At 22.9% G+C, this 25,351-nt stretch overlaps 1 protein-coding gene across 4 annotated transcripts in view; it reads left to right on the top strand.

Annotated features, from left to right (window-relative positions):
- The window catches only part of LOC122504803 (MLX-interacting protein), a 98,415-nt gene that overhangs the window by 62,573 nt on the left and 10,491 nt on the right, over positions 1-25,351 (top strand). For 2 of the 4 annotated variants that reach the window (XM_043616055.1, XM_043616056.1), the window contains exons 4-10: positions 7,848-7,921; positions 11,187-11,312; positions 16,044-16,266; positions 19,324-19,419; positions 19,491-19,749; positions 22,242-22,731; positions 22,797-22,976. In XM_043616055.1, coding sequence (XP_043471990.1) covers positions 7,848-7,921; positions 11,187-11,312; positions 16,044-16,266; positions 19,324-19,419; positions 19,491-19,749; positions 22,242-22,731; positions 22,797-22,976 — 1,448 coding nt within the window. Of the gene's footprint in view, positions 1-7,847; positions 7,922-10,932; positions 10,982-11,186; positions 11,313-16,043; positions 16,267-19,323; positions 19,420-19,490; positions 19,750-22,241; positions 22,732-22,796; positions 22,977-25,351 lie in introns of those variants that run through there. The other 2 variants (XM_043616057.1, XM_043616058.1) reach the window with 2 other exon arrangements.

The following is a 25,351-nucleotide window of genomic DNA, read 5'->3' as shown; positions in this document are numbered from 1 at the left end:
TAGAATTTTATCAGAACTTTTAAAAATAATTAAATTTCCATAATGAATTTTATTATTTATAAAATTTTGACGAGAATTTAAAAAAAATTTTTGAATATAATTGAATTTCTGCGAAGAATTTTATTACCTATGAAAATAATTGAATTTTAGAGAAGAATTTTATTATTTATAAAGATAATTGAAATTTTGACAAGAATTTTATTAAATTTTTGTTTAAATAATTGAATTTAGGAGAAGAATTTTATTATTTATAAAAATACTTTACATTTTAAAAAGAATTTTAAAAAAAATGTTAAAAATACCTAATTAAAATTTTGCTTTGAATTTTATTAAATTTTATTCTGGACTGTTTGATATTAAAGTATGTGTTGTCGAGAAATGTGATTTTTTTACAATTTTGACAATTTCGTGTTTCCTTTTTGTCGTTTTTTCTAAAATTCCATGCGACTTTTTTTCGACTTTTTTGCAAATTTTATGCGACTTTTTGTGACTGTTGTTGTGGATTTATGCGACTAAAGCGACTTTTTTTATTATTAAAGTCGTTCCGAGCCCTGCCTCGCAGAATATTGAAAAACGAGTCGTAGCACTCGCTTCGCTCGTGCTACGACTCGTTTTTCAATATTGTGCTCGAAACATAAACTCGGACATACCTCCCTTGTTGCATAATGTACTATTAAAAAATTATCGAATTAATAGAATTTTTGTGAAATTCAACTGAAAATAATTAAATTTGTTAAAGAATTTCATTAAAAACTATTCAACAAATCGAATTTTCAAAGTATTTTAATTTAATAATTGATAAATAATTGAATTTTATAAAGAGTCACATTCTAATGCATTCATGTTTCTTAGGGAGAAGATTAATGATTCAAATTTTTATTAATTAATTTAAAAAAAGATGAGTATATAAAATTTTTTAATAAAATTCAATTTTCGCAAAGTTTTTTTAAAACTCTGAAAAATAAGATTTTTGAAATTTTGTAATTCTATTGTTTCAGGATAATTGAATTTTTATAAAGAAATAATTGAAAATTTTTGAAATAATTGAAATTTCTTTACATTTTATTAAAAATAATTAAATTTTATTAAAGAATTTTATTTAAATTTTTCGAAAATTTAAAGGGAAGTTAGTCACCATAATTATAATTTAATTTTCAAAAAAATAACAGACATTACATACTTTTTTTATGCTCATAAATAGGCCAAAAATTAATCAAATTAGAAGTTCCCGTGTGGAAAAAGCCCCTATCAAGCCCACACGACGTGAGGGCCACCGGCGGGGGCCGACGAGGGCTGATCCATGTGGGCCACGCCGAGGGCCCGCATGGATTGCCCACATCATTGACTTGCAAAAATTTCTAAGTCCAAACCTCAAATAATTTTTTATTACTTCAAAATTAATGTTTAGAATGATTATAAACAATGAAAAACACATATTTCACATAAAATTATTTACATTTTTTTGAAAATATTGAACTCACATGAGGGCGAATCCTTGAGGGCCCACGCGAGGGGCCCGCATGGATCGTCCATGCGGGCGCCCTCATCGATCAGCATGTCGTTTTCATGAGGGGCCTCGCCTGGATCACCCACGTGGGCCCCTCATGGATGTGGGCGATCCATGCGGGCCCCCGGCGTGGGCCAACACCACTTTTCCACACGGGTATTAATGAATTTTGTCAAAATTTTTTTAAATAATAGAATTTTTAAAAGAATTTTATTTAAATTTTTCGAAATAATTGAATTTCTTCAGAACTATTAGTTAATATTTTTTGTAGAAATATGGAAAAAGTCAGGGAAACAATCAAACTTTTGTATTTTTTCAGTCGTCAAATTTAATTTTTCGACAGCTAGTTTTTTACTTCTTCTTATCAATTTGAAATCTACTTTTTTCTACTTTTTTTTAATTAATTATCGAGTGCAAAGCCTGACATCATCATAATAATGATCAGTTATAATTAGTAATAACCAACACTCTCAGTCGCAATTAGTTTCTGTTCATCTTCATTGTATCTGAATTTTAAATATCTTTTTATTTTTAGAAATAATTTATAATGCAGAAATTATTTCCATTTATTAACATATTCTCATAAACTTATGTTTTTAATTGTAAAATATTGTCAAGTTTCACGTTAATTTATATTTGTATTTTTCTTTTTTTTCAAATTCATTTAACTTGTTTTTTATGATAAATAAATTCATTCATTTCTTCTCTATTCACTTCTCACATACACTTTATAAAGAAATAATTTCAGAAACCTCTTTAAAAATCGTAAAAATGAACCGCATATAGCAGTCAGGGTTGCCACGCAACCTGGAAACCTGAAAAACCTGGAAAAGTCAGGGAATTTTGATTGGAATCCTGGAAAATTATTGTTTTATAAAGTTATTGTGCTTATTCTTGAAATCTAATTTTTCTTTAATTCAATTTTCTTAATTCAATTTTAAAAGAGTTGCCTTTACAATTTTTCTTCGCAATAATTCAATTATTTTCATAAATAATCAAAAAATTTGTAGATTTACAATTATTTTCATAAATAATAAAACTCATCGCAAAATTTCAATTATTTTTAATACAATTTTAATGGAATTTCTCGAAAAATATATAATTATTCTTAAAAATTTTATTCAAATTCATCAAAGAAATTCAATTATTTTCAAAATTAATAAAATTCTTCGCAGAAATTCAATTATGGTCAAAAGTTTAAAAAATTTATCGTCAAAATTTCAATTATCTTTATGAATATTAAAATTTTTCTCCATAATTCAATTATTTTCAAAAACTTTAATAAAATTCTTTTTAACAAATTCAATTTTTTTTCAAAAATTCTCCTCCAGTCAATAATTTTCAATATCTACTATTTTAATAAAATTTTCCAAAAGAAATGAATTATTTTAAACATTTTTTATAAATTTCTTCGCAATAAATCTATTATTTTCAAAAATATTCAATTTATGTTTAGAGAGATTTAATTATTTTTATAAATATGTAATACGATTTTTTACAGGAATTCAATTATTATTTTCATAGATAATAAAACTCATTGCAAAATTTCAATTATTTTTTATACAATTTTAATCGAATTCTTCGAAAAATGTAATTATATTAAAAATTTTATTAAAATTCGTCAATAGAATTCAATTATTTAAAAATTTGTTAATAAAATTCTTTATGAGAATTGAATTTTAAGAATCATTCAATTATTCAATAAATTATTTATTTTTGTATTAAAAATAATTAGGTATTTAAAAAAGAAATATTATTAAAAAATTCGTCTCAAGAATTCAATTATTTTCAAAAGTTATAAAATTCTTAGCAGAAATTTAATTATGGTCAAAAGTTTAAAAAAAGTTACAGTCAAAATTTCAATTATTTTTATAAATATTAAAATTTTTCTCTAAAATTCAATTATTTTCAAAAATTTTAATATAATTCTTGGCAATATTTCAATTATTTAAAAAAATGATAATAATATTCTTGACAAAATTTCAATTATTTTCAAAAACTTTTCTCAATTCAATGAAATTGAATTGAATGAAATTTTTGGAATATATTGAATTAATTATTTAAAAAAATGGATTTATAGAAGAATTTTACTTAAAAAAAACCCAAAAAATTGAATTTTGGGGAAATTATTTGCAGAAATTCAATTATTTTGAAAAGTAATAAAATTCTTTAGAGAAATTCAATTATGTTCAAATTTTTTTTTTTAATTTTCGTCAAAATTTCAATTATCCTTATAATTAGGAAAATTCTTCTCCAAAATTCAATTATTTTTAAAAAAATTTAATAAAATTTTTGGCAAAGTTTCAATTATTTTCAAAAATTTTTCTCAATTAAATGATTTTCAATATCTACTATTTTAATAATATTTTCCAAAAGAATTCAATTATTTAAATAAAATTTTAATGAAATTCTTCGCAAACATTTAATTATTTTTATAAATAATAAAAATTGCACAGGAATTCAATTATTTACAAATTTTTGATAAATTTCTTCGCAATAATTCAATAACTTTATTTTATTTTTTTTATTCCAATTTTAATCTAATTTCTCGAAAAATGAAATTATTCTTAAAAATCTTAGGTATTGAAATTCGTGAAAAGAATTTTAATTACCTATTTTAAAATTTGTTGATAAAATTCTTTAAATGAGAGTTGAATTTTAAAAAACATTGAATTCTTCAATAAATTATTTTTTTTTGTATTTAAATAATTAAGTTGTCGTAGAATTTTCTAATAATAATTAATTCAAATATGAATTTCAGTTAAAACTTTAGATAATAATTGAGTTTTAAAAAGGTTTCAAATTATAATCTTTGAATGTTTGAATTTTTCATACTTTTAACTTAAAAATGTGTAGCTTTAATTTTTTTGTAAAAGTTGAATTGATTTTTTTTTAAGTTATTTGAAGTTTTTATTTTCTAATATATATTTGATTGAAGAATTTCCAAGTACTTGAATAATCGATGAAATTTCGTAAAATTGAATTGTAAACAAAAGGATTTGAAAATGTTGAAAGAAATTTTTCAGAAATTATTAATAATAATTAATTTACACTTTGTAAAGAAGAATTTTAGTCAAAAATTGTGGAAAACAATAATTGAATTAAAATAATGAAAGTAATTTTGAATAAGTTACAGTAACAATATTCTTGTAATAATAATAGGTATAAAATGATGATTTTATCAGTCCAACATTTTTAATTATTATAAAACATGAAGATATCGATTGCATTGGAGTGATCGATATTTTCATGTTTTATAACAAGTTTTTATAAGATGTTTAATTTCAAAAAGGTTTGATTTAAAAATTTTGTAAAATATAAATGTAGTTTTAAAAACCTGGAAAAATTCCTTTTTTTAATCTGGAAAACCTGGAAAAGTCAGGGAATTTGAAATGAGCAAAAGCGTGGCAACCCTGAAGGTGAATTTACACTTGTACTCATAATGTATAAAAAAAAGTCTTAAAATATAGTTTTTAATTATTTTATTTGAAAATCTTTTTTGGATAATAAAATTAGATGTATTATGTTCAGTGGGATTAATTTATTTATCTCCCATAACCGAATTTAAATTTTCAACTCTATGTCCATGTTTTCATGGAAATGCCCTTTTCTTCTTATTTATTTTCTTTAGTTTGTTATAATTTTCTATTTATTTATCATCTCTACTATCCGTTGTGCCCCTCCAATTACTTTTCTACTGACTACATTAAAAACTTGTCAAGGTGACTTAAACACTTCAGTTTCCTCCCGTCTTTCAATATTCGAAGTTACGTTTCAGTTGAAATTAAGTTCATTTTTACTTTGAATAAATAATTCTCTACTTATTCATTTCCGGTTTTGTCTCGCCAATCAAAGTTCACTTGACGAAACAAGCAACAACTTTGAACGACACAAGTTTCATATTCGAATCACAAGAAATATTGATAATATGTATTTTTCTTGAAAGGAATGATTGTTTTCTTTAATTTGAAATTTAATATTCATTGTCGAAACGTAATTCAAAATGCGTCGTCGTAAAATGTGCTTTGACCTGAGACCACGACTACTTTTTTCTAAAGGGATAATTCAAAAAATAAAATTACTTTAAATGTTTGACAATAGTTAATTCCAGTTTCTTGTGAAAAAATAAAACATTTGTATCTGTAGGGTGAGTGCTTCTAGTTTTTGAAGTAAAATAGAAATTATGAAATTTGAAGTAAAATTTACAGTAAAAAAGTAGCAAAAAAAATGGAATGTTTAATATTTTTGACAGATATACTATATTATAAAGTCCATAAAAATATAAGTTTAAAGTTACATACATTACCAGGGTTGCCACAGGTCAGGGAAGTCAGGGAAATTAGAATTGGTCAGGGATTTTTATTAAAAGTACTGTAAAAAATTCAATCTTTAGAATTTATAAAAAAATTCTGAAGTTTAGAGTCTTTTTTGTTTGCCTCATAAACTATCAAACTACCACAAATTCTAATACAAAAACTTTAATTTTTTCTATTTCTGTCAATAATTTTAATTTCTCTCTTTAATTTATTTTTAAATAACTTAATTCTTCAAGAACTATCATAAAATTGTTACTTAGAAATTATTTTTAATATCTACTATTTTAATAACATTTTCCAAAAGAATTCAATTATTTAAACAAAATTTTAATACAAATTTCACAGGAATTCAATTACTTACCAATTTTTTATAAATTTCTTCGAACCAATTCAATTAATTTAATTTTTTAATGAAATGTCTCGAAAAAATTCAAATATATTCAGAGAATTAAAAAACATAGTTCTGAGAAATTCAATTATTTCAAAAAATTTAAATAAAATTCTTTTTAAAAATTCTATTATTTAAAAAAATGTTGACAAAATTCTTTACAAGATTTAGTTAATAAAATTTTCAATGTAATTCTTCTTAAGAATTCAATTATTTTCACAAAAAATACATTTTTTTATGTGAATTCAAATTATTTAAAAAAATTTGAATAACATTTTTCGCAAGAAATCAATTATTTTCATAAGTAAATATTCTCGAGAATTCAATTATTTTAAAAAATTTTGATAAAATGCTTTGTAAATTTCAAAAATTATAATAAAATTGATTATAGAATACTTTAATTCTTTGTCAGATTTCAATTATTTTCAATTTTTTAATGAAATTTCTAGATGGAATTTAATTTTTTTTTTTAAAGTTTTAAAAAATTCTGAGAAATTCAATAATTATTATTTAAAAACATTTGAATAAAATTCTTCACAAGAAATTAATTATTTTTATAAATAATAATATTTTTCTCTGGAATCCAATTATTTTCACAAATAAAATTCTTCACAGGAATTCAATTCTTTAAACAAATTTTAAATAAAATTCGTTGCAAGAATTCAATTATTTTCAGAAATAACAAAAGCTTATGGCAGAATTTAAATTGTTTTTTATACAATTTTAAATAAAATGATAGAAAATTGAATTTATTATATTAACATTTTTTTTTAATTCGCCGAAAGAATTTAATTATTTTAAAAAATTATTTTTAATTAATTAATTAATTTTTAATTAATTAATTATTTTAAAATTATTTTTAAAAATTCAATTTTAAGAAATATTCAATTATTTAATAAATTATTTTTTTTTATATTTAAATAATTGAATCCTCGCAAAAGTCAAAATTTTGTCTGTTGAAATTAATCCAATATGACCATCAAACCATTAATAAAGCATAAAATAATTTATTTCAATTGTTATAAACAATATTAATTAACAAATAGTTCACTTTTCTTCCTCTTCATACCAATTTTTTTCACGTTTAATTTTAAACTTATGTTTATTCAAAAAATATAAGAATATAAGTTAATTCTACCTATACACTGGATTCTTTAATCAATTATTTCTCAAATTGACTAAGTAATTCGTGAAATGACGAAGCCTTTTTAGAAAAAATGTCCAATTTGCCTAAATTTAAATTAAATTAATTATTAGTTATTAATTAATTATTTATAATTTTATTTTAAGTTTAAATGGCCCCGGCATTTCGCGAATTGACTAGTCAATTCTTCGGGTTTTGCCGGTATTATATATATATATATATATATATATATTTATACTTCATAACATTACATAAATACTCCATTAATTAATGTGAATACGTAAAATTTAGACTAAATTTTTATACTATATGAGTTAAAAAAATAATTAATGGTTTATCAAAAATTAACTGATCGTTGAAATAGTGAAAACTTATTTAAAAAGTTAGGCCTAATTCGTATTTTATGTATTTTGACTCTTAAGTTAATTTTTAACCATAAGATTAAATACTTTTAACAGAATTTAAGCAGATGAATAATTTTTTTTGTTTCAGTTATTTTAAAACAAAATACATTAGTTTGTCAATTTGCTTCGCCACTTGATGTCGATACACACAACAAACCAGAGGTAATCTATAATTGAAATTATAATATATTATTATTAATAAACATATTCTAGTGAAAATATCTAGACCCTAGTAATAAAGAGCATTACTAAAAATGTGGGCTACTCATTTAACTTTTGTTAAATGAGTAGTTTTGTTTTCCTGCGAGTAGTAAAATTTTCTCATTATTCAAAAGCTTGCCACAAGCATGCTCAGAAACTTGTAGCATCCAGATAAAAATCTTTTAAAGAATCCTTGACAAAAACCTGCATAGGTACGTGTCAGGTACTCCTGCAGAAAATTGGAACAAGGATCCTATACTGTATAGGGCTCGGATTGTGCGACTTTTTCGACTTTTTTTCGACTTTTTTGTGAAAAAATGCGACTAATCGACTTTTTTCAAATTTTTCAATTACTTTTCGACTTAAATTGTAAATGACAGAAATCTTTTTTTTGTAAACAATATTCTTCACAAAATCATTCTTCTCTTTAGGGAAAAAAACAACATATTATCTCGTTTCTTAATATTTTTGTAGGAAATTCTCAATTTTCATAAGGAAACAATAATTTGCATCATTTCTATTTCTTAATTACAATTGCTTTAATAAAATTTAAAGTTTTTTAAAAATTAATGAAAAAAAATGTTTATAAATTCTATTTGTCAATTAGAAAGTGAAACTTTTAAAATTTTTAGAAAATTGAAGGAAAAAGTTTTAGTCAAAAAAATGATCTGTTACATTTATTTACAAATTTCTTTCAAATTTTTCGAAAACATCAATAACTTCTTTTTTAAATAAATATTTCATTATTATTTTTCCATAGGAAATAAAATTCTTCAAAAGATTCAAATTCAAACCTTTTTGAAGTTAAACAACTTACAAAAAATTGTTATAAAACATGAAGAAATCGATCACTCCGAGTCTTCGACATTATTTTATATTATAACGACTTTATATTAAAAAAAAATTGTAATTATTTTTTATGAAAATAATTGAATTATTGAGAAGAAATTTATAAAACATTAGTAAGTAATTGAATTTTGCAGAATAATTTTGATATTTACAAAGATAATTGAAATTTTTAGGAGAAATTTAAAAAATTCGAAAATATGAATTTCTGCGAAGAATTTTCTTACTTTTGAAGATAATTGAATTTTGCAAAGAATTTTATCAGAACTTTTGAAAATAATTATATTTCTAGGATTAATTTTGCTATCTATGAATAAGATAAATAAAATTTTGACGATGAATTTTAAAAAAAATTTAAAAATAATAGAATTTCTAGGATGAATCTTTTTATTTATAAAGATAATTGAAATTTTGACAAGAATTTTATTATTATTTTTACAAATAATTAAACTTCAGAGAAGAATTTTATTATTTATGAAGAGAATTAAAATCTTGAACAGATTTTTTTAAAAATATTTAAAAGTAATTGAATTTTGCAGAAGAATTTTCTTACTTTTGAAGGTAATTGAATTTTGTAAAGAATTTTATCGAGAAAATTTGAATTTGAAAAAAAATGGAATATAATTGAATTTCTGCGAAGAATTTTATTACTTATAAAAATAATTGAATTTTAGAGAAGAATTTTATTATTTATAAAGATAATTGAAATTTTGACAAGAATTTTATTATTATTTTTACAAATAATTAAATTTCAGAGAAGAATTTTATTATTTATAAAAATAATTAAAATTTTGAACAGATTTCTTTAAAAATGTTTAAAAGTTATTGAATTTTTCAGAAGAATTTTTGATATTTATAAAGATAATTGAAATTGTGAGGTGAATTTAAAATAATTTTTTGAAAATAATTGAATTTCAGCGAAGAATTTTCGTACTTTTGAAGATAATTAAATTTTGTATTAGAATTTTATCAGAAATTTTAAAAATAATTAAATTTCCATAATGAATTTTATTATTTATAAAATTTTGACGAGAATTTAAAAAAAATTTTTGAATATAATTGAATTTCTGCGAAGAATTTTATTAATTATGAAAATAATTGAATTTTAGAGAAGAATATTTTATTATTTATAAAGATAATTGAAATTTTGACAAGAATTTTATTAAATTTTTGTTTAAATAATTGAATTTAGGAGAAGAATTTTATTATTTATAAAAATATTTTACATTTTAAAGAGAATTTTTAAAAAAATGTTAAAAATACCTAATTAAGGGCATTTGAACCTTGATGACGTTTCAGTTTGTGCAAAGCATGTGTGACGTCATCAAGTTTCAAATGCCCTTAAAATTTTGCTTTGAATTTTATTAAATTTTATTAAATTTTATTCCGGATCGTTTGATATTAAAGTATGTGTTGTCGAGAAATGTGATTTTTTTACAATTTTGAGAATTTCTTGTTTCCTTTTTGCCGTTTTCTCTAAAATTCCATGCGACTTTTTTTCGACTTTTTTGCAAATTTTATGCGACTTTTCATAACTTTTGTTGTGAATTTATGCGACTAAAGCGACTTTTTTTGAGTCTTAAATTCTATCCGAGCCCTGATTACATTAATGGATCCTGCAGGACATAAAAAAGAAAATTATTATTTAAACCAGTCTGTTAGTGAAATTAGAATAAGTGAAAAGCAATTTTTTTAATTCTCTTTTGACATTTGTGAAGGGTTAAGTATTTCTAGTCCCTTATCGAAAGCCGAAATTTTTTATGGTCAAATCGAACTATTTTCACAAAGGAAAAATAATCTCCAGATATTTAAAAATTCATTGTAAAAATATTTTCCTCCTCCATTTGTAGCACTTTATTTTTGTACGTATAATATTGTTTTCTAAACAACTTTGTCTAAATCTTTATGAAATATTTGTTTTTTAATTTATCTGGATTTGTATTTTTTCAATACAACTGTCGATAAGAATTTTTATCTAAACGTTTTAAATAATGTACAACTATCTATTAAGAGAATTATTGAGATAAAAATAAGAAGTTTTAAAAAAGTCTTTTCTGATAAAGAGTAAACGAGTAAAAATCATCTGATTAGATAAACCTAGAGGAGTGAATGTTTAGTGTCTTTTTAATGTTTAACGTATATTAAACATGGTTCGATGAAATTTAACTTAATGCTGTAGGTATTTATGAAATGAAACTAACTAAATTTTTTAAAATCTATTTTCGTACTACATCCGTCAGTTAAAATTTTTCAAATGTTAACTATATATATAGTAGAAGAAAATTTTTTTAATTGCTCTTTATAGATCTCTAAAATATAAGGTGAAATTTTATCAGACAGATGAATGCGAAGTTATGAGATAAAATTCAATTTTTTATAGGCTGTAGTGTTAGAGGGTAAATACTGGAAGAGAAAACTTGCAGCTGTGACAGCAGAATACAAGAAATGGCGGATGTTCTACCGGAACAAGATCCTTGGCTGGACCAACAAGGATGGCACAGATGTGGTATGTTTAATATTAATTTATCAATGAAAATTGCTTTTTAAATGCATTTTAAGGGAGGAATCTGTAATAAATTATAAGCACCTATTAAAAAAAAAAAAAAAAAAAAAAAAAAAAAAAAAGTAAGAAAATTATTTCTAATAAAATTATTACTTATAAATTATTTAATGAATAATTTTACTTAAATGTTTCAAAATTAATTGAATTTTAAAAAAGTTGAATTTACAATTTTCATAAATAGATCAACTTCAAAAGGTTTCAATTGCAAAATTTTATAAAATTTCAATTTTCAATAAATTTAATTAGAAAATTTAAAGAACATAGATTTTTGAAAAATTTTAATAATTCAGTTTTCTAAAACTAGTTTAATTTTTGGAATATATTGAACTAATTATTTTAAAAAATGGATTTATAGAAGAATTTTACTTAAAAAAAACCCAAAAAATTGAATTTTGGGAAAATTATTTGTGGAAATTCAATTCTTTTGAAAAGTAATAAAATTCTTCAGAGAAATTCAATTATGTTCAATTTTTTTTTAATTTTCGTAAAAATTTCAATTTTCTTTATAATTAAGAAAATTTATCTCCAAAATTCAATTATTTTCAAAAAAATTTAATAAAATTTTTGGCAAAGTTTCAATTATTTTCAAAAATTTTTCTCAATTAAATGACTTTCAATATCTACTATTTTAATAAAATTTTCCAAAAGAATTCAATTATTTAAATAAAATTTTAATAAAATTCTTCGCAAACATTTAATTATTTTTATAAATAATAAAAATTGGACAGGAATTCAATTATTTACAAATTTTTGATAAATTTCTTCGCAATAATTCAATAACTTTCATTAATAAAAAAATTTTGAACAGGAATTCAATTAACATTTTTTTTTAAATTTCTTCGCAATAATTCAATTATTTTTATAAAAATAAAAGTCATCAGAGGATTTCAATTTTTTGTATTTCAATTTTAATCAAATTCCTCGAAAAATATAATATAATTCTTAAAAATTTTATTGAAATTCATCAGAAGAATTCAATTATTTAAAAATTCGTGTATAACATTCTTTATGAGAATTCAATTTTAAGAAACATTCAATTATTGAAAAAATTATTTATTTTTGTATTCAAATAATTCAATTCTCGTAGAATTTTCTATTAAAAATTGATTTAAAAATTATTTACAGTTAAAATTTTAGATTATATTCAAAATTTTAAAAAATCCTCTTCAAAATTTCAATTTCCTTTATGAATAATAAAATTCTTCTCTGAAATTAAATTATTTTCAAGAATTTTAATAAAATTCTTAGCAAGATTTCAATTATTTTTAAAAACTTTCCTGAATTCAATGATTTTCAATTTCTATTTTATTAAAATTTTCCAAAAGAATTCAATTATTTAAAAAAACATATTGATAAATTCCTACTGAAACATTCAATTATTCAATAAATTATTTATTTTTGTACCTATTTAAATAATTAAATTTTCGTAGACTTTTCTAATAAAAATTGATTTAAAAATGAATTTTAGTTAAAATTTTAGATAATAATATTGAACATTAAAAGTATTAAAGCTTGAGTTTATAGAAATAATTGAATTTTGAAAAGGTTTCAAATTAAAATCTTTAAAAATTTGAATTTTTTATACTTTTAACTAACATTTCTGTAGAATTAATTTTTTTGAAGAAGATTAAGTGAATTTTTTTTAAAATTATTTAAAGTTTTTATTTTCTAATATACAATCGAACAATTTCCGAATAATCGATAAAATTTCGTAAAATTGAATTGTAAATAAATGGATTTGAAAATTGCAGGGTTGCCACGCAACCTGGAAACTTGGAAAACCTGAAAATGTCAGGGAATTTTATGAACCTTGAAAAAACCTGGAAAAGTCAGGGAATTTTGATCGAAATCCTGGAAAATTATTATTTTCTAAAGTTTATTCTTGAAATCTAATCTTCCATAAATATTTCAAAATTAATTCAATTTTAAAAAAAGTTGCGTTTAAAATTTACATAAGTACAGATGAATTTCAAAAGATTTTAATTTGAAATTTTGAATGAATTTAATTAGAAATCGTCTTAAAGAACGTAGATTTTTGAGAAGTTTTAATTATTCCAATTCTTCTGAAATTAGTTAAATTTTTTAATATATATTTTCAATTGATTATTAAAAATAATGGATTTATAGAAGAATTTTAATTAAAAACACTAAAAGAAAGTGAATTTTGAAGCAATTACAAATGATTGCAGAATTTCAATTATTTTCAAAAGTATAGTATAATTCTTGTGAGAAATTCAATTATTTCCAAAAATATGAAAATATGAAAATAGAATTTTTCGTTAACATTTCATTATTTTCATAAATAATAAAACTCATCGCAGACTTTTAATTTTTTTAATACAATTTTAATGGAATTCCTCGAAAAATGAAATTATTCTTAAAAATTTTATTAAAAATCCTCAAAGAAATTCAATTATTTTAAAAACTTTTGCTACAATTTATTTATTAGAATTTAAGTATTATTTTCTATAAAGTTTTAATTAAATTTATTCAAAAAATTAAATTATTTTAATAAATTTTAATGAAATTCTTTGTAATATGTAATTCAATTTTTTTTCAAAATAATTTTAATAAAATTCTTTGTTGAAATTTTAATAATTTCAAAAATCTGTCAAAATTAAATTATTTTCAATGTCTACTATGTCAATAAAATTTCATAATAGAATTCAATTATTTAAAAAGACATTTTAATAAAATTCGTCTCAAGAATTCAATTATTTTTAAAAATTAATATAATTCTTCGCGCAAAAATTTAATTGTGTTCAATAATTTACAAAAATTCTCGTCAAAATTTCAATAATCTTTATAAATTTTTCTTCAAAATTTAATTATTTTCTAAAATATTAATAAAATTTTTTGCAAAATTTCAATTATTTTTAAAAACTTTTAAAAAATTCTCTAGAGAAATTCAATTTTTTTTAATTAAAATTTTAATCAAATTTCCGAAAAATGAACTTATTCTTAAAATTTTATTAAAATTTGTCAATAGAATTAACTTATTTAAAAATTTTGTTGATAAAATTCTTTATGAAAATTCAATTTTAAAAAACATTCAATTATTTAATAAAATATTTATTTTTGTATTTAAATCATTGAATTCTCGTGGATTTTTCTAGTGAATATTGATTTAAAAATGAATTTCAGTTAAAATTTTAGATTATTATTAAATATTGAAATCAATATAGCGTCAATTTTTAGAAATAATTGAATTTTGAAAAGGTTTCGAATTAAAATCTGAAAACTTTTAAATTAATTTCATACTTTTAAATAATTATTCTGTGGAATTAATTTTTTTAAAAAAGTTTAATTGAATTTTTCTTTAATTCTTCAAGGTTTTATTTTCTAATATATATTTAATTGAAGAATGTCAGAATAATCGAAATTACGTAAAAATTAATATCGAAAATAATTGAATATTTATACGAAGAATTTTATCAATTTTGAAAATAATTAAACTCTTGCTGAGAATTTTATCAATTTTGAAAATAATTGAATTCTTGCGAAGAATTTTGTCAATTTTAAAAATAATTTATAAATAATTTAAATAATTTTATTATCTATAAAAATAATTAAATTCTTGACAAGATTTTTAAGGAAATTTAGTATTAATTTTTCTCAAAAAGTTTAATGGAATTTTTTTTTAATTATTTGAAGTTTTTAAGGGCATTTGAACCATGATGACGTCACAGATTTAAAACTAATGCTTTGCACAAACTGTGACGTCATCAAGGTTCAAATCCCCTTAATTTCTAATTTTTTTCATTGAAGAATGTCAGAATAATCGAATAATTTTAGGTAAAATTGAATTGTAAACAAATGGATTTAAAAATTCCCAAAGAAGAACTTTTTCAAAAATTATAAAAAAAAATTGAGTTCAAGAAGAATTTTAGTTAAAAATTCTAGAAATGAAGAATTGAATTAAAATGAAAATATTTTTGAAGAAATTACAGTAACAATATTTTTATAATATAAAATAATGATAGCATCAAGTTTTATAATAATATTCTTATATGTTATTAAATTTAAGATTTTTGAAAATCTTAATTTCTGTAAAAAAATAATAATGATTAAAAATTCATTTAAAAACGAAGTTATTGATGTTTTCGAGTAATTTTACAATTAAAGAAATTCGTAAGTAAATGTTATAGAACAGGATTGTAGTATATTTTAGGATTTAAGTTAAAGTTTATTGATATAAAATGTTTTAATGTGTGGACTTGAACAATATGTACGGTTTTTATGTTTTGCGTAAATATGAAAATTTGATAAAGAGAATATGTAAGATGTAATCCGGAAGTTCGTCCGAAACCGAAAGGTATGGACTATAAATAAATAATAAAGTAATAGAACAGGAAAAAAGTCGTTTTGTCTGGAAATCAGGGAGTTTGGTAAAATTCAAAATTAAAATTTGATAAAATATAAATGTAGTTTTAAAAACCTGGAAAAATTCCGTTTTTTAACCTGGAAAACCTGGAAAAGTCAGGGAATTTGAAATGAGGAAAACCGTGGTAGCCCTGAAATTGACAAAGAACTTTTTCAAAAATTATTAAAAATAGTTGATTTAGAGAAGAATTTTAGTTAAAAATTGAAGAAAATAATAAAAGAAGAATTTGAATTAGTGTTGAGATTTAAAAAGTAATTTAAAAATTCCTTAATTATTGTCGTCTTGAACAGTTGGAGTCGATGGATATGTTGGAATGGAGCAACGGATTAGGAACTTCAAGTGGTTTTGGAACTGGTGTTGGCAATTCGTTTTGTGGGACAAGTGGGATGACCGGCGGCGACAGTATGCACAGCATGATGGTTGATGAGGATTATATGGAGCTCATGACAGACACGCTTTTTTCGACAATTACTTCTAATCAGCCAATATACTTTCCCGACCCTAGAGAAATTGGTAAGATAGCTTAACAATTTCTTTCTTTGAAATGTTTCACTTTAACCCTTTTGGGACATATATGTCCCACTTAGAACAATTTATCTTATTCCTATAAGAATCAACCAATTAATTTGGGGTAAATTTCTTTCTAATCCGAATGGCCGCTGCTACAATTGAAAAAATAATAAATCAATTTGCACGATTATAATTATTATAAACAACTGTGTTCCATTTATTATTATTTTTTAAACTAAAAAATGTTATATTTTCAAGAATTCTAATATAATTTCAATTATTTTAAACAATTTTGATGAAATTCTTTTAAAAAAATCATCATTTTCAAAATTTTTAATAAGATTCCTTCAAAGAAATCAATTATTTTCAAAAATTTAGATAAGTAACATTCTTTGAAACAAATCAATTATTTTTATAAATAAGAAAATTCTTCGCAAGAATTAAAATATTTTTAAAAATAATAAAGTCCTCCAAAGGAATTCAATTATTTTCATAAATAATGAAATGTTTCGGAGGAATTCAATTATTTTCAAGAGTTTTAATAAAAATTTAATTATTTTCAAAAATTTAGATAACATTCTTCGAAACAATTTAATTATTTTTATAAATAAGATAATTCTTCGCAAGAATTAAAATATTTTTAAAAATAATAAAGTCCTCTAAAGGAATTCAATTATTTTCATAAATAATGAAATGTTTCGGAGGAATTCAATTATTTTCAATACAATTTTAATGAAATTGCTCGAAAGAATACAATTATTTTTAATAATATTATTTAAATTCAATTATTTTCAAGTGTTTTAATAAAAATTCAATTATTTTTAAAAATTAAAATATTCTTGGTCAGAATTCAATTAATTTATTTTTGTAAATAATAAAATTCGTAGAAATTCAATTATTTTCAATACAATTTTAATAAAATTTCTAGGAAAAAATTCAATTATATTCATGATAATTTAAAAAAAAATTTCTCTAACAGGTTTAATTATTTTTATAAATTGTGATAAAATTTTTCTAAACAATTCAATATTGTTCTCATAAGTTTTTAATAATATTCTTTGTTAATTTCAATCATTTTCAAAATTTTCAATTAATATTATTTTTAAAAATTACAATATTTATACAAAATTTAATGAAATTCTTAAAAAGAAATTTAATTATTAAAAAAAACTATGATAAAATTGTTTAAAAGAATTTAATTTTCTATGAGTAATTTTAATAAAATTTGATAGGAATATTTTAAATTAAAATTAATAATATACACGATTATTTTAAAAACTTGAAAGAAATTCTTCATAAAATTCAATTATTTTAAAAATTTTCAGTAAAAATTATTAAAAAAAAGTTCATTATTTTAAAGAATTTTAATAAAAATCTTGCCAAGAATTAAATTATTTTCAATACAATTTAATGATTTTCAGTACATCAAATATTTAATTATTTCTAAAAATAATTAAATTCTTGAATATAATTTTATTAAAACTTTTTAAATCAATTGAATCTCTGACAAAAAAATTATTATTTATGCAAATAATTGAATTTTTGTAAAATTTTAAAAAATAAGTAAATTTTTTAGAAGAATTTTGTGAAAATTGTGTTTAAAATAATTGAATTTCTGAGAAAAATTTACTATTTATTGATATAATGTGGTCACACAGAAGAATTTTATGAAAATTGTATTAATAATTGAATTTCTGAGAAAAATTTACTATTTATTAATATAATGTGGCCACACTTTTTCTTAGCTCAATATCTTACACACAAAAATTTTTTTTTTAAATTTAAAAATTTTTTGTGTCAGTAGGAAGTCTAATCTGTCATATATATATCATAGTCAGTTTGCCAAAATTATCACTTAACTAAAAGAAATTTCAGTTTTACCAAAGAGTGCACTTGTATGATTTTTAAAAATGTTGGGGAATTGTGGGCCACTGCCTAAATTGTGTTCAAAATCAAAAATAACGATGAAGTATATTTATTTAATGGTTAGAAATATTAAAAATGTTATAAATGTTGAATTATTAGTTTAAAATTAGAAAAGAAAAAGTAAGAAAATGAAATTAATCGGAATCACAATTTAGACAAGTAAAATAAGCTCAATTAATTACATATTCTATAAGTGAACAGCTATATCGATTAAATCGCAATGAATATAATTGTTTTTGTTAAAATAATTACTATAACTATTAGTGATTTTAATAATAATTTTGCAATTAAATCGCTAAAAACAAGCACCAAATACTTTCTCCATAAACGTGTCCCACAATTCCCCAAATGCTTCATTTTACAAAAAGCTTTGTATTATTTATACATTTTAATTTAATGCAAAATTTCTTTTTGGAGTCAAAATACCAATGACACACAATAATTAAAAAAATATTTTCCATAATTAATTCTTGAAAATCCTTGTAAAAACAATAAAAACATGAAGGCCCAAAATAAATATTTGAATGCAATTTTTCAGGTGATTTTTGTTAACGGTTTGTAGGTAATTGTAAAGAGTTGTAAAGTCATGAAATTTACTTTGGACGAACAAAAGAAAATAAAAAAAAAATTGGATGATCGAACTTGTAAATATTATTAAATAATGGAGGTGGCCCACAATTCTCAAATCTCCCCTACTTTAAAAATTTTCAGTAAAAATTATTTTAAAAAGCTCCACTATTTTCAAGAATATTGAAATAAATACTTAAAAACAATTAAATTATTTTTAATACAATTTTAATTACATTTTCCCGAAAGAATTCAATTATTGAAAACAATTTTGATAAAGTTCTTGAAATTAATTCAATTATGTTTAAATTTTTTATAAATACTATACAAGAATGTATAGTATGCTTTTCAGTACATTAATTTAAAAATCTTAAACATTTAAAAAGAGAAATTATTTTAAAAAGTTAGGAAACAAAAAAGCAAACAACAACTAACTTCAAACTGCGAACAGATTACCGGAATACAACGATTATTAAAGGCATCTTGCCTCATATTTATTCCAAACTTGAAAAAACTAATATTTCCTTTTTTGATTGTTATTTAAACTAGTTCTGTAAAATTTTTCAGCTCGTGGAGCCAGTTTAGCTGATTTTATTCAGCCCAGTCTTGGACCACTTCAACCTAATCTTGACGACTTTATGGATACTCTTGAACCACTCCAAGGTGAATATTCTTTTATATTTATCGTTTTTCACAAGAAAGTTTACAAATCTTATTATTATTGTCTTTTAAAGAATTCTTGAATTCAAAACTGGCCCCTGTGCCCGAAGAGGACTACAGTGGAGCATTATCCAATAACTATCCAGAACTGGATCTAATGAATCCTATGAATCAAGTAAACGACATCAGCCAGGATTCAACACTCATCAGTCAGCAGACAGAACAATCTCACTCGCAAAATGAACAAAACACGAGTTTGCAAAATCTGCAATATACTGCCAAGATTTATACCCAGTCACAACAGGAATCAATCAATGTGTTCAGAAATAACATGTAATTATACATTTTCTTTCTTGAATTTAATTTTTAAAAATAAACAGTTTTGTTCTTCTCAATGTAACTACTTCCACGTTTGAAAGCAGGGTTGCCACGCAACCTGGAAAACCTGTAAATGTCAAAGAATTTTATAAACCTTGAAAAAATCTGGAAAAGTCAAGGAATTTCCATCGAAATCCTGGAAAATTCTTGTTTTCTAAAGTTATTGTGTTTATTCTTGAAATCTAATTTTACTTAAATATTTCAAAATTAATTCAATTTTAAAAGAATTGCGTTTACAAATTGCTTAGGTAGATGAACATCAAAAGATTTTTATTTGAAATTTTGTAAAATTTCAATTTTAAATTAATTTAATTACAGAAATTATAAAAAACTTAGATTTTAAAAAAATTTTAATAACTAAAATTCTTCGGAAATTAGTTAAATTCTTTATAGGAATTTAGTTAAAATTGCATTAAAAATAATTGAATATTTAGCAAGAATTTTATTGTAATTTTAGAAAATAATTGAATTCTTTTGGAAAATTTTATAACGAATTAAGAAAATATTGAATTCTTTCGTGAAATTTTATTGTTTTGAAGGATTTATTAGAATTTTGTTGAAAATAATTGAATTTTAGCAAAAAATTTTATTATTTATAAAAATAACTGTTTTTTATCCTCAGAATGTTATTATTTATGAAAATAATTGAATTCTTCCTAAGAATTGTATTCAAATTTTTAAAAATTTAAATAATAATAATTAATTTTGTACCTAAGTGAATTTTTTAAATTATGATTATGAAATTATTGAAAAATTTATATTTGAAAATAAAAAATTTTGTATTTTGCATAATAATAATAAATTGAATGCGACGTTCTCGTAGAATTTTCTAATAAATATTTATTTAAAAATGAATTTCAGTTAAAATTTTAGATTATAATTGAATATTGAAAGCATTATAGCGTGGATTTTTAGAAATAATTGAATTTTCAAAAGGTTTCAAATTAAAATCTTTGATTTGAAGTTTTCATACTTTTAACTAACATTTCTGTAGAATTAATATTTTTGAAGAAGATTAAGTGAATTTTTTTTGAAATTATTTGAAGTTTTTATTTTCTCATATATTTAATTGTCAGAATAATCGAAATTTCGTAAAATTAAATAGTAAACAAAAGAATTTGAAAATTTTCAAAGAACTTTTTCAAAAAATTATTTTAAAAAATTGACTTAAAGAAGAATTTTAGTTGAAAATTCTAGAAATGATTAATCTTAATGATGAAAATAGATTTTCAAGAAGTTACAGTAACAAAGTAGCAAGTTTTATAATAATATTCTTATATGCTATTGAATTTGAAATTTTTGAAAATCTTAATTTCTGTGAAAAAATAATAATGACTAAATATTTATTTAAAATAAGTTATTGATATTTTCGAATAATTTTCGTTTTAAAAATCTGTAAAAATTCTGTTTTTAGGGTTCCGTACACCTACGGTGTATCGGCGGAACCCTATTGGTGAGACTCTTGTGTCCGTAGCCAAATCGTGTCCCCCCCCCCCTAGCGGCTAAACTATTTGACCTAAAGAGCTCAAATTTGGTCCAGATATGTATTTTCACTCGTAGATTACAGGAAAAATATAGCGAATGTGATTAGACGTGATGGTCATAGCGTTGTCAAGGAAATAACAAGATTTTTGGCCAAAAATGCATAAAAAGTGACCATCCCCCCCCCCCCCTTAACTTCTAAACTATTCAACATGGAGAGCTGAAATTTTGCATGCTGGTGTATTTTTACTCGAATATTACAGGAAAAATATAGAGAACTTGATATGTAATGATGGCCATAGCGTTGTCAAGGAAAAACTAAAAAATTTCAAAAAAAAAATTTGTTTTCCCTAACTTTTACATTATTTGACCTAATGAGCTGGAAATTGGTATCCTAGTGTATTATTACAGTCTGACGACAAAAAATTTATTTAAGAAACTTTTAAAAAAAAATAAAAAAAACTTTAATTTCTTAACTAAAAATAAAAAAAATTGGACAAGTGCGAGTTGTACTCGCACTGCAATGGCGGGTTCCGTACACAAATATTTAAACAATACTTGCAACATTTATCGGTAATTGGTAGAATTAAAATAAACAATCAAAAAAATATATTAAAATCATTTGATAAAAAAATAACTAAAAAAAATTAAAGTATTGTTTACAATATTAGATGGTATACAATACTTTAATTTTTTTAGTTATTCTTTTTTATCAAATGATTTGAATATATTTTTTTAATTGTTTATTTTAATTCTACCAATTACCGATCAATGTTGCAAGTATTGTTTTAATATTTGTGTACGGAATCCGCCATTGCAGTGCGAGTACAACTCGCACTTGACCAATTTTTTTTTAACCTGGAAAAGCGTGGCAACCCGAGGAAGATTTTAACAAGACCTTTTAAAAGAAAATTTTAGTTACAGATTATTTGTCTAAACTTAAACTCTTTCTTTTTTACCACCAGGAACTTGAGCGACAATTTCAATTCTGTATCGCAAAACTACGAGTCGCAGGTGAATAATCAACTTGTGAGGGAGAAAAGCAATGCAGAGAGATCGATATCAAGGCCTAATCGAATTATACATCAACAAAATACCTATCAGCAGCCAAATTTATCCTATCAACCATCTCAACAAACGTACACAATGGATGTTCAGCCACTGCAACTCAATTCCGGATCAAGTCAAATTCAATTGACCAGTTTGAATGATAATTCATTAAATACAAATAAATTGCCCTCGATAAGGCACGTTCAGAACTTGGTGGGTTCTCACACATACACGCCAACCAATTCGCCTCAGTCGCAGCCGATTATTATTAAAGCAGAACCCGTCTCGCAACCAATGCTCAAGCCTTACAAGGTCGTACAGCAAGTACAACAGGGTTACAAGTTCACATCGCCCAAGCAAGAATTCAATAGTCAACAGTGCAAATTTAACACAAGTAATTTTAAGGTGAGTTCATCATTCTTATGATTCTTATAAAAATTCGGCAATTTCTCAATGTATTCCACTTGCAGACAGTGCCAGCTCAGCTGGTAGTCACAGTTTCGAATCAACAACCAATACAGCCACACATACTGTTGCAGTGTAAATCACCAGGACTTGATCTAACTCAGTCAGCCTCGCATCCCACGAAACTTTTACCAAGACCGTTTACATCTGTGGCGGATAAGGAAGAGGTTTTCGCAGTACCAAAGGTTTCTTTTATAGTTTATCATTTATTTTTACACTCTAGTGGAAATAAGCATTCTCGAACTTAACCCTTTAACGCACAAATGTGCTGATTTTTAACTTCGGTTTCAAGCTCAGCATAATATTAAAAGGAAAAAATTATTAAAAATTCTACAAGGACATATCCATACGTTTTTAGGGTCGCTCTTTCGAATGGCATGGTCAAAATTTCCAAAAAGTGACGATTAACCCTTATTTTTTCAAAAATACTCCAAAAATAGAAGATCACATCGATTTTTCCAAAACATCTAAGGTACCTATAAAAAACGTATTCCCGATAGTTTTAGTTTGAAAATATGCTTTGCGTTTTAAGATTTTTGATATTTTTTGATTCAAAATGGCGCCTGAAAATAAACAATTTTCCAAAATTTAACACAGGATGGATACAATTTTCAAAAGTTCATGAAATCGATTGAAATTTGTTACTCGTGCGTTTTTGGGGTCGCTGATTACGAATCTAAAGTCAAATTTAAAAAATTCAAAATGGCGGATCCAATATGGCGGACGACAATATTAAAACTTCAGTTATTGGCTTCAAATGTGTTTATCGGTGGGTTTTCGGAGTCGCTGATTACGAATATGATGTTAGTTAGTTTTTCAAAAGTCCAAAATGGCGGATCCAAAATGGCGACCAATAAAACAAAAATCATTCAGATTGGCTTAAAAATTGGTACTCGGGGGTTTTTGGGGTCGCTGATTACGAATATGATGTTAGTTTTTAAAAATCCAAAATTTCGGATCTAATATGCAACAGATATTCAAATAATAAAAAACATTTGTCCTTAGTAACTGAAGGTGACCAGTACTTAGAATAAGTTTTGGTAGATGTTACATTCCGAGATAAAACTTTTTTTAATTTAACCCTCAATGTGTAAAATCAAATCAGCACTTTACCTCCCTTTTATTATTCGCTTAATAAAATTACCCTTGCCTTAGCTCGGGACGTGACAGAATACAACCTCAAACTAAGTTTAATGATGAAAAAAGGTCCCCACTTTAAAATTCAATAAGTAATTAAACTAAGTTTTATGAAAGTAATGTTTCAAGATTGACATTATTATTAATTGAGTATAAGTAAATTCCAAAATTGACCCAATTAACAATTTTCAAACCAATCCGGATGATTTTTATTTTTTTTGTCCGACATATTAGATCCGAAATTTTGGATTTTTAAAAACTAACATCATATTCGTAATCAGCGACCCTGAAAACCCCCGAGTAACAAGTTTGAGGTGAATTTGGTAAATTTTTAAAAAATCGTCCGCCATATTGAATCCGCCATTTTGAATTTTTCAAAACTAACATCAGATTCGTAATTAGCGACCTCATAAACCCCTGATTAACAAATTTCAAGCGAATTTAAGCAAATTTAGAAAAAAAATTTGTATGTGTAATAAAAAAAAAAATTTGCGTTCGGGCGCCATTTTTCAATGAAAAATGAAAAAAAGAAAAAAAAACTACTGCATATTTTTAAAGTGCAGCTATCGGGAATACGGTTTTTATACCTTAGACGATATGAAGATACCGACATATCAATGAAAATTGCAATAAAAAAAAAAATTTCATCCAAAAATCTTGCATTTTTTGGAAAATTTCATTAAAAGAGGGGGTTAATTTCATTTTTTGGAAATTTTGACAACGCCATTCGATAGAGCAACCCCGAAAATAGTTGGAAATGGTACTTCTGAAATTTTTTTAGCTTTATTTTAATAGTTGTACGAAGTTAAAGTTCAAGTCGGAAAACAGCACATTTGGGCGTTAAAGGGTTAAACAAACTAATTTATTTGTACAACCGAAAGACCAGATTACAGTCCATTAATGTACAAGTATTTTTAAAAAAACCACATCTGTTCAGTGGTTTTCGACAAATTGGTACCTAAGTGATCTGACATTTTGAATTTTTAAAATCGGACTTCAGATTCGTAATCAGCGACCCCGAGTACCCCCGAGTAACAAATTTCAATCTATTTCATGAACTTTTAAAAATTGTATCCATCCTGTGTTAAATTTTGGAAAATTGTTTATTTTCAGGCGCCATTTTGAATCAAAAAATATCAAAAATCTTAAAACGCAAAGCATATTTTCAAACTAAAACTATCGGGAATACGTTTTTTATAGGTACCTTAGATGATTTGGAAAAATCGATATGATCTTGTATTTTTTGAGTATTTTTAAAAAAATAAGGGTTAATCGTCACTTTTTGGAAATTTTGACCATGCCATTCGAAAGAGCGACCCTAAAAACGTATGGATATGTCCTTGTAGAATTTTTATTAATTTTTTCCTTTTAATATTATGAGCTTGAAACCAAAGTTAAAAATTAGCACATTTGTGCGTTAAAG

Source organism: Leptopilina heterotoma, unplaced genomic scaffold (assembly GCF_015476425.1).
Source record: "Leptopilina heterotoma isolate Lh14 unplaced genomic scaffold, ASM1547642v1 Lhet_32, whole genome shotgun sequence".
Classification (NCBI taxonomy): Eukaryota; Metazoa; Arthropoda; class Insecta; order Hymenoptera; family Figitidae; genus Leptopilina; species Leptopilina heterotoma.
Note: the sequence above shows the minus strand (reverse complement) of the source record. Positions and strands in the feature narration are given on the sequence as shown.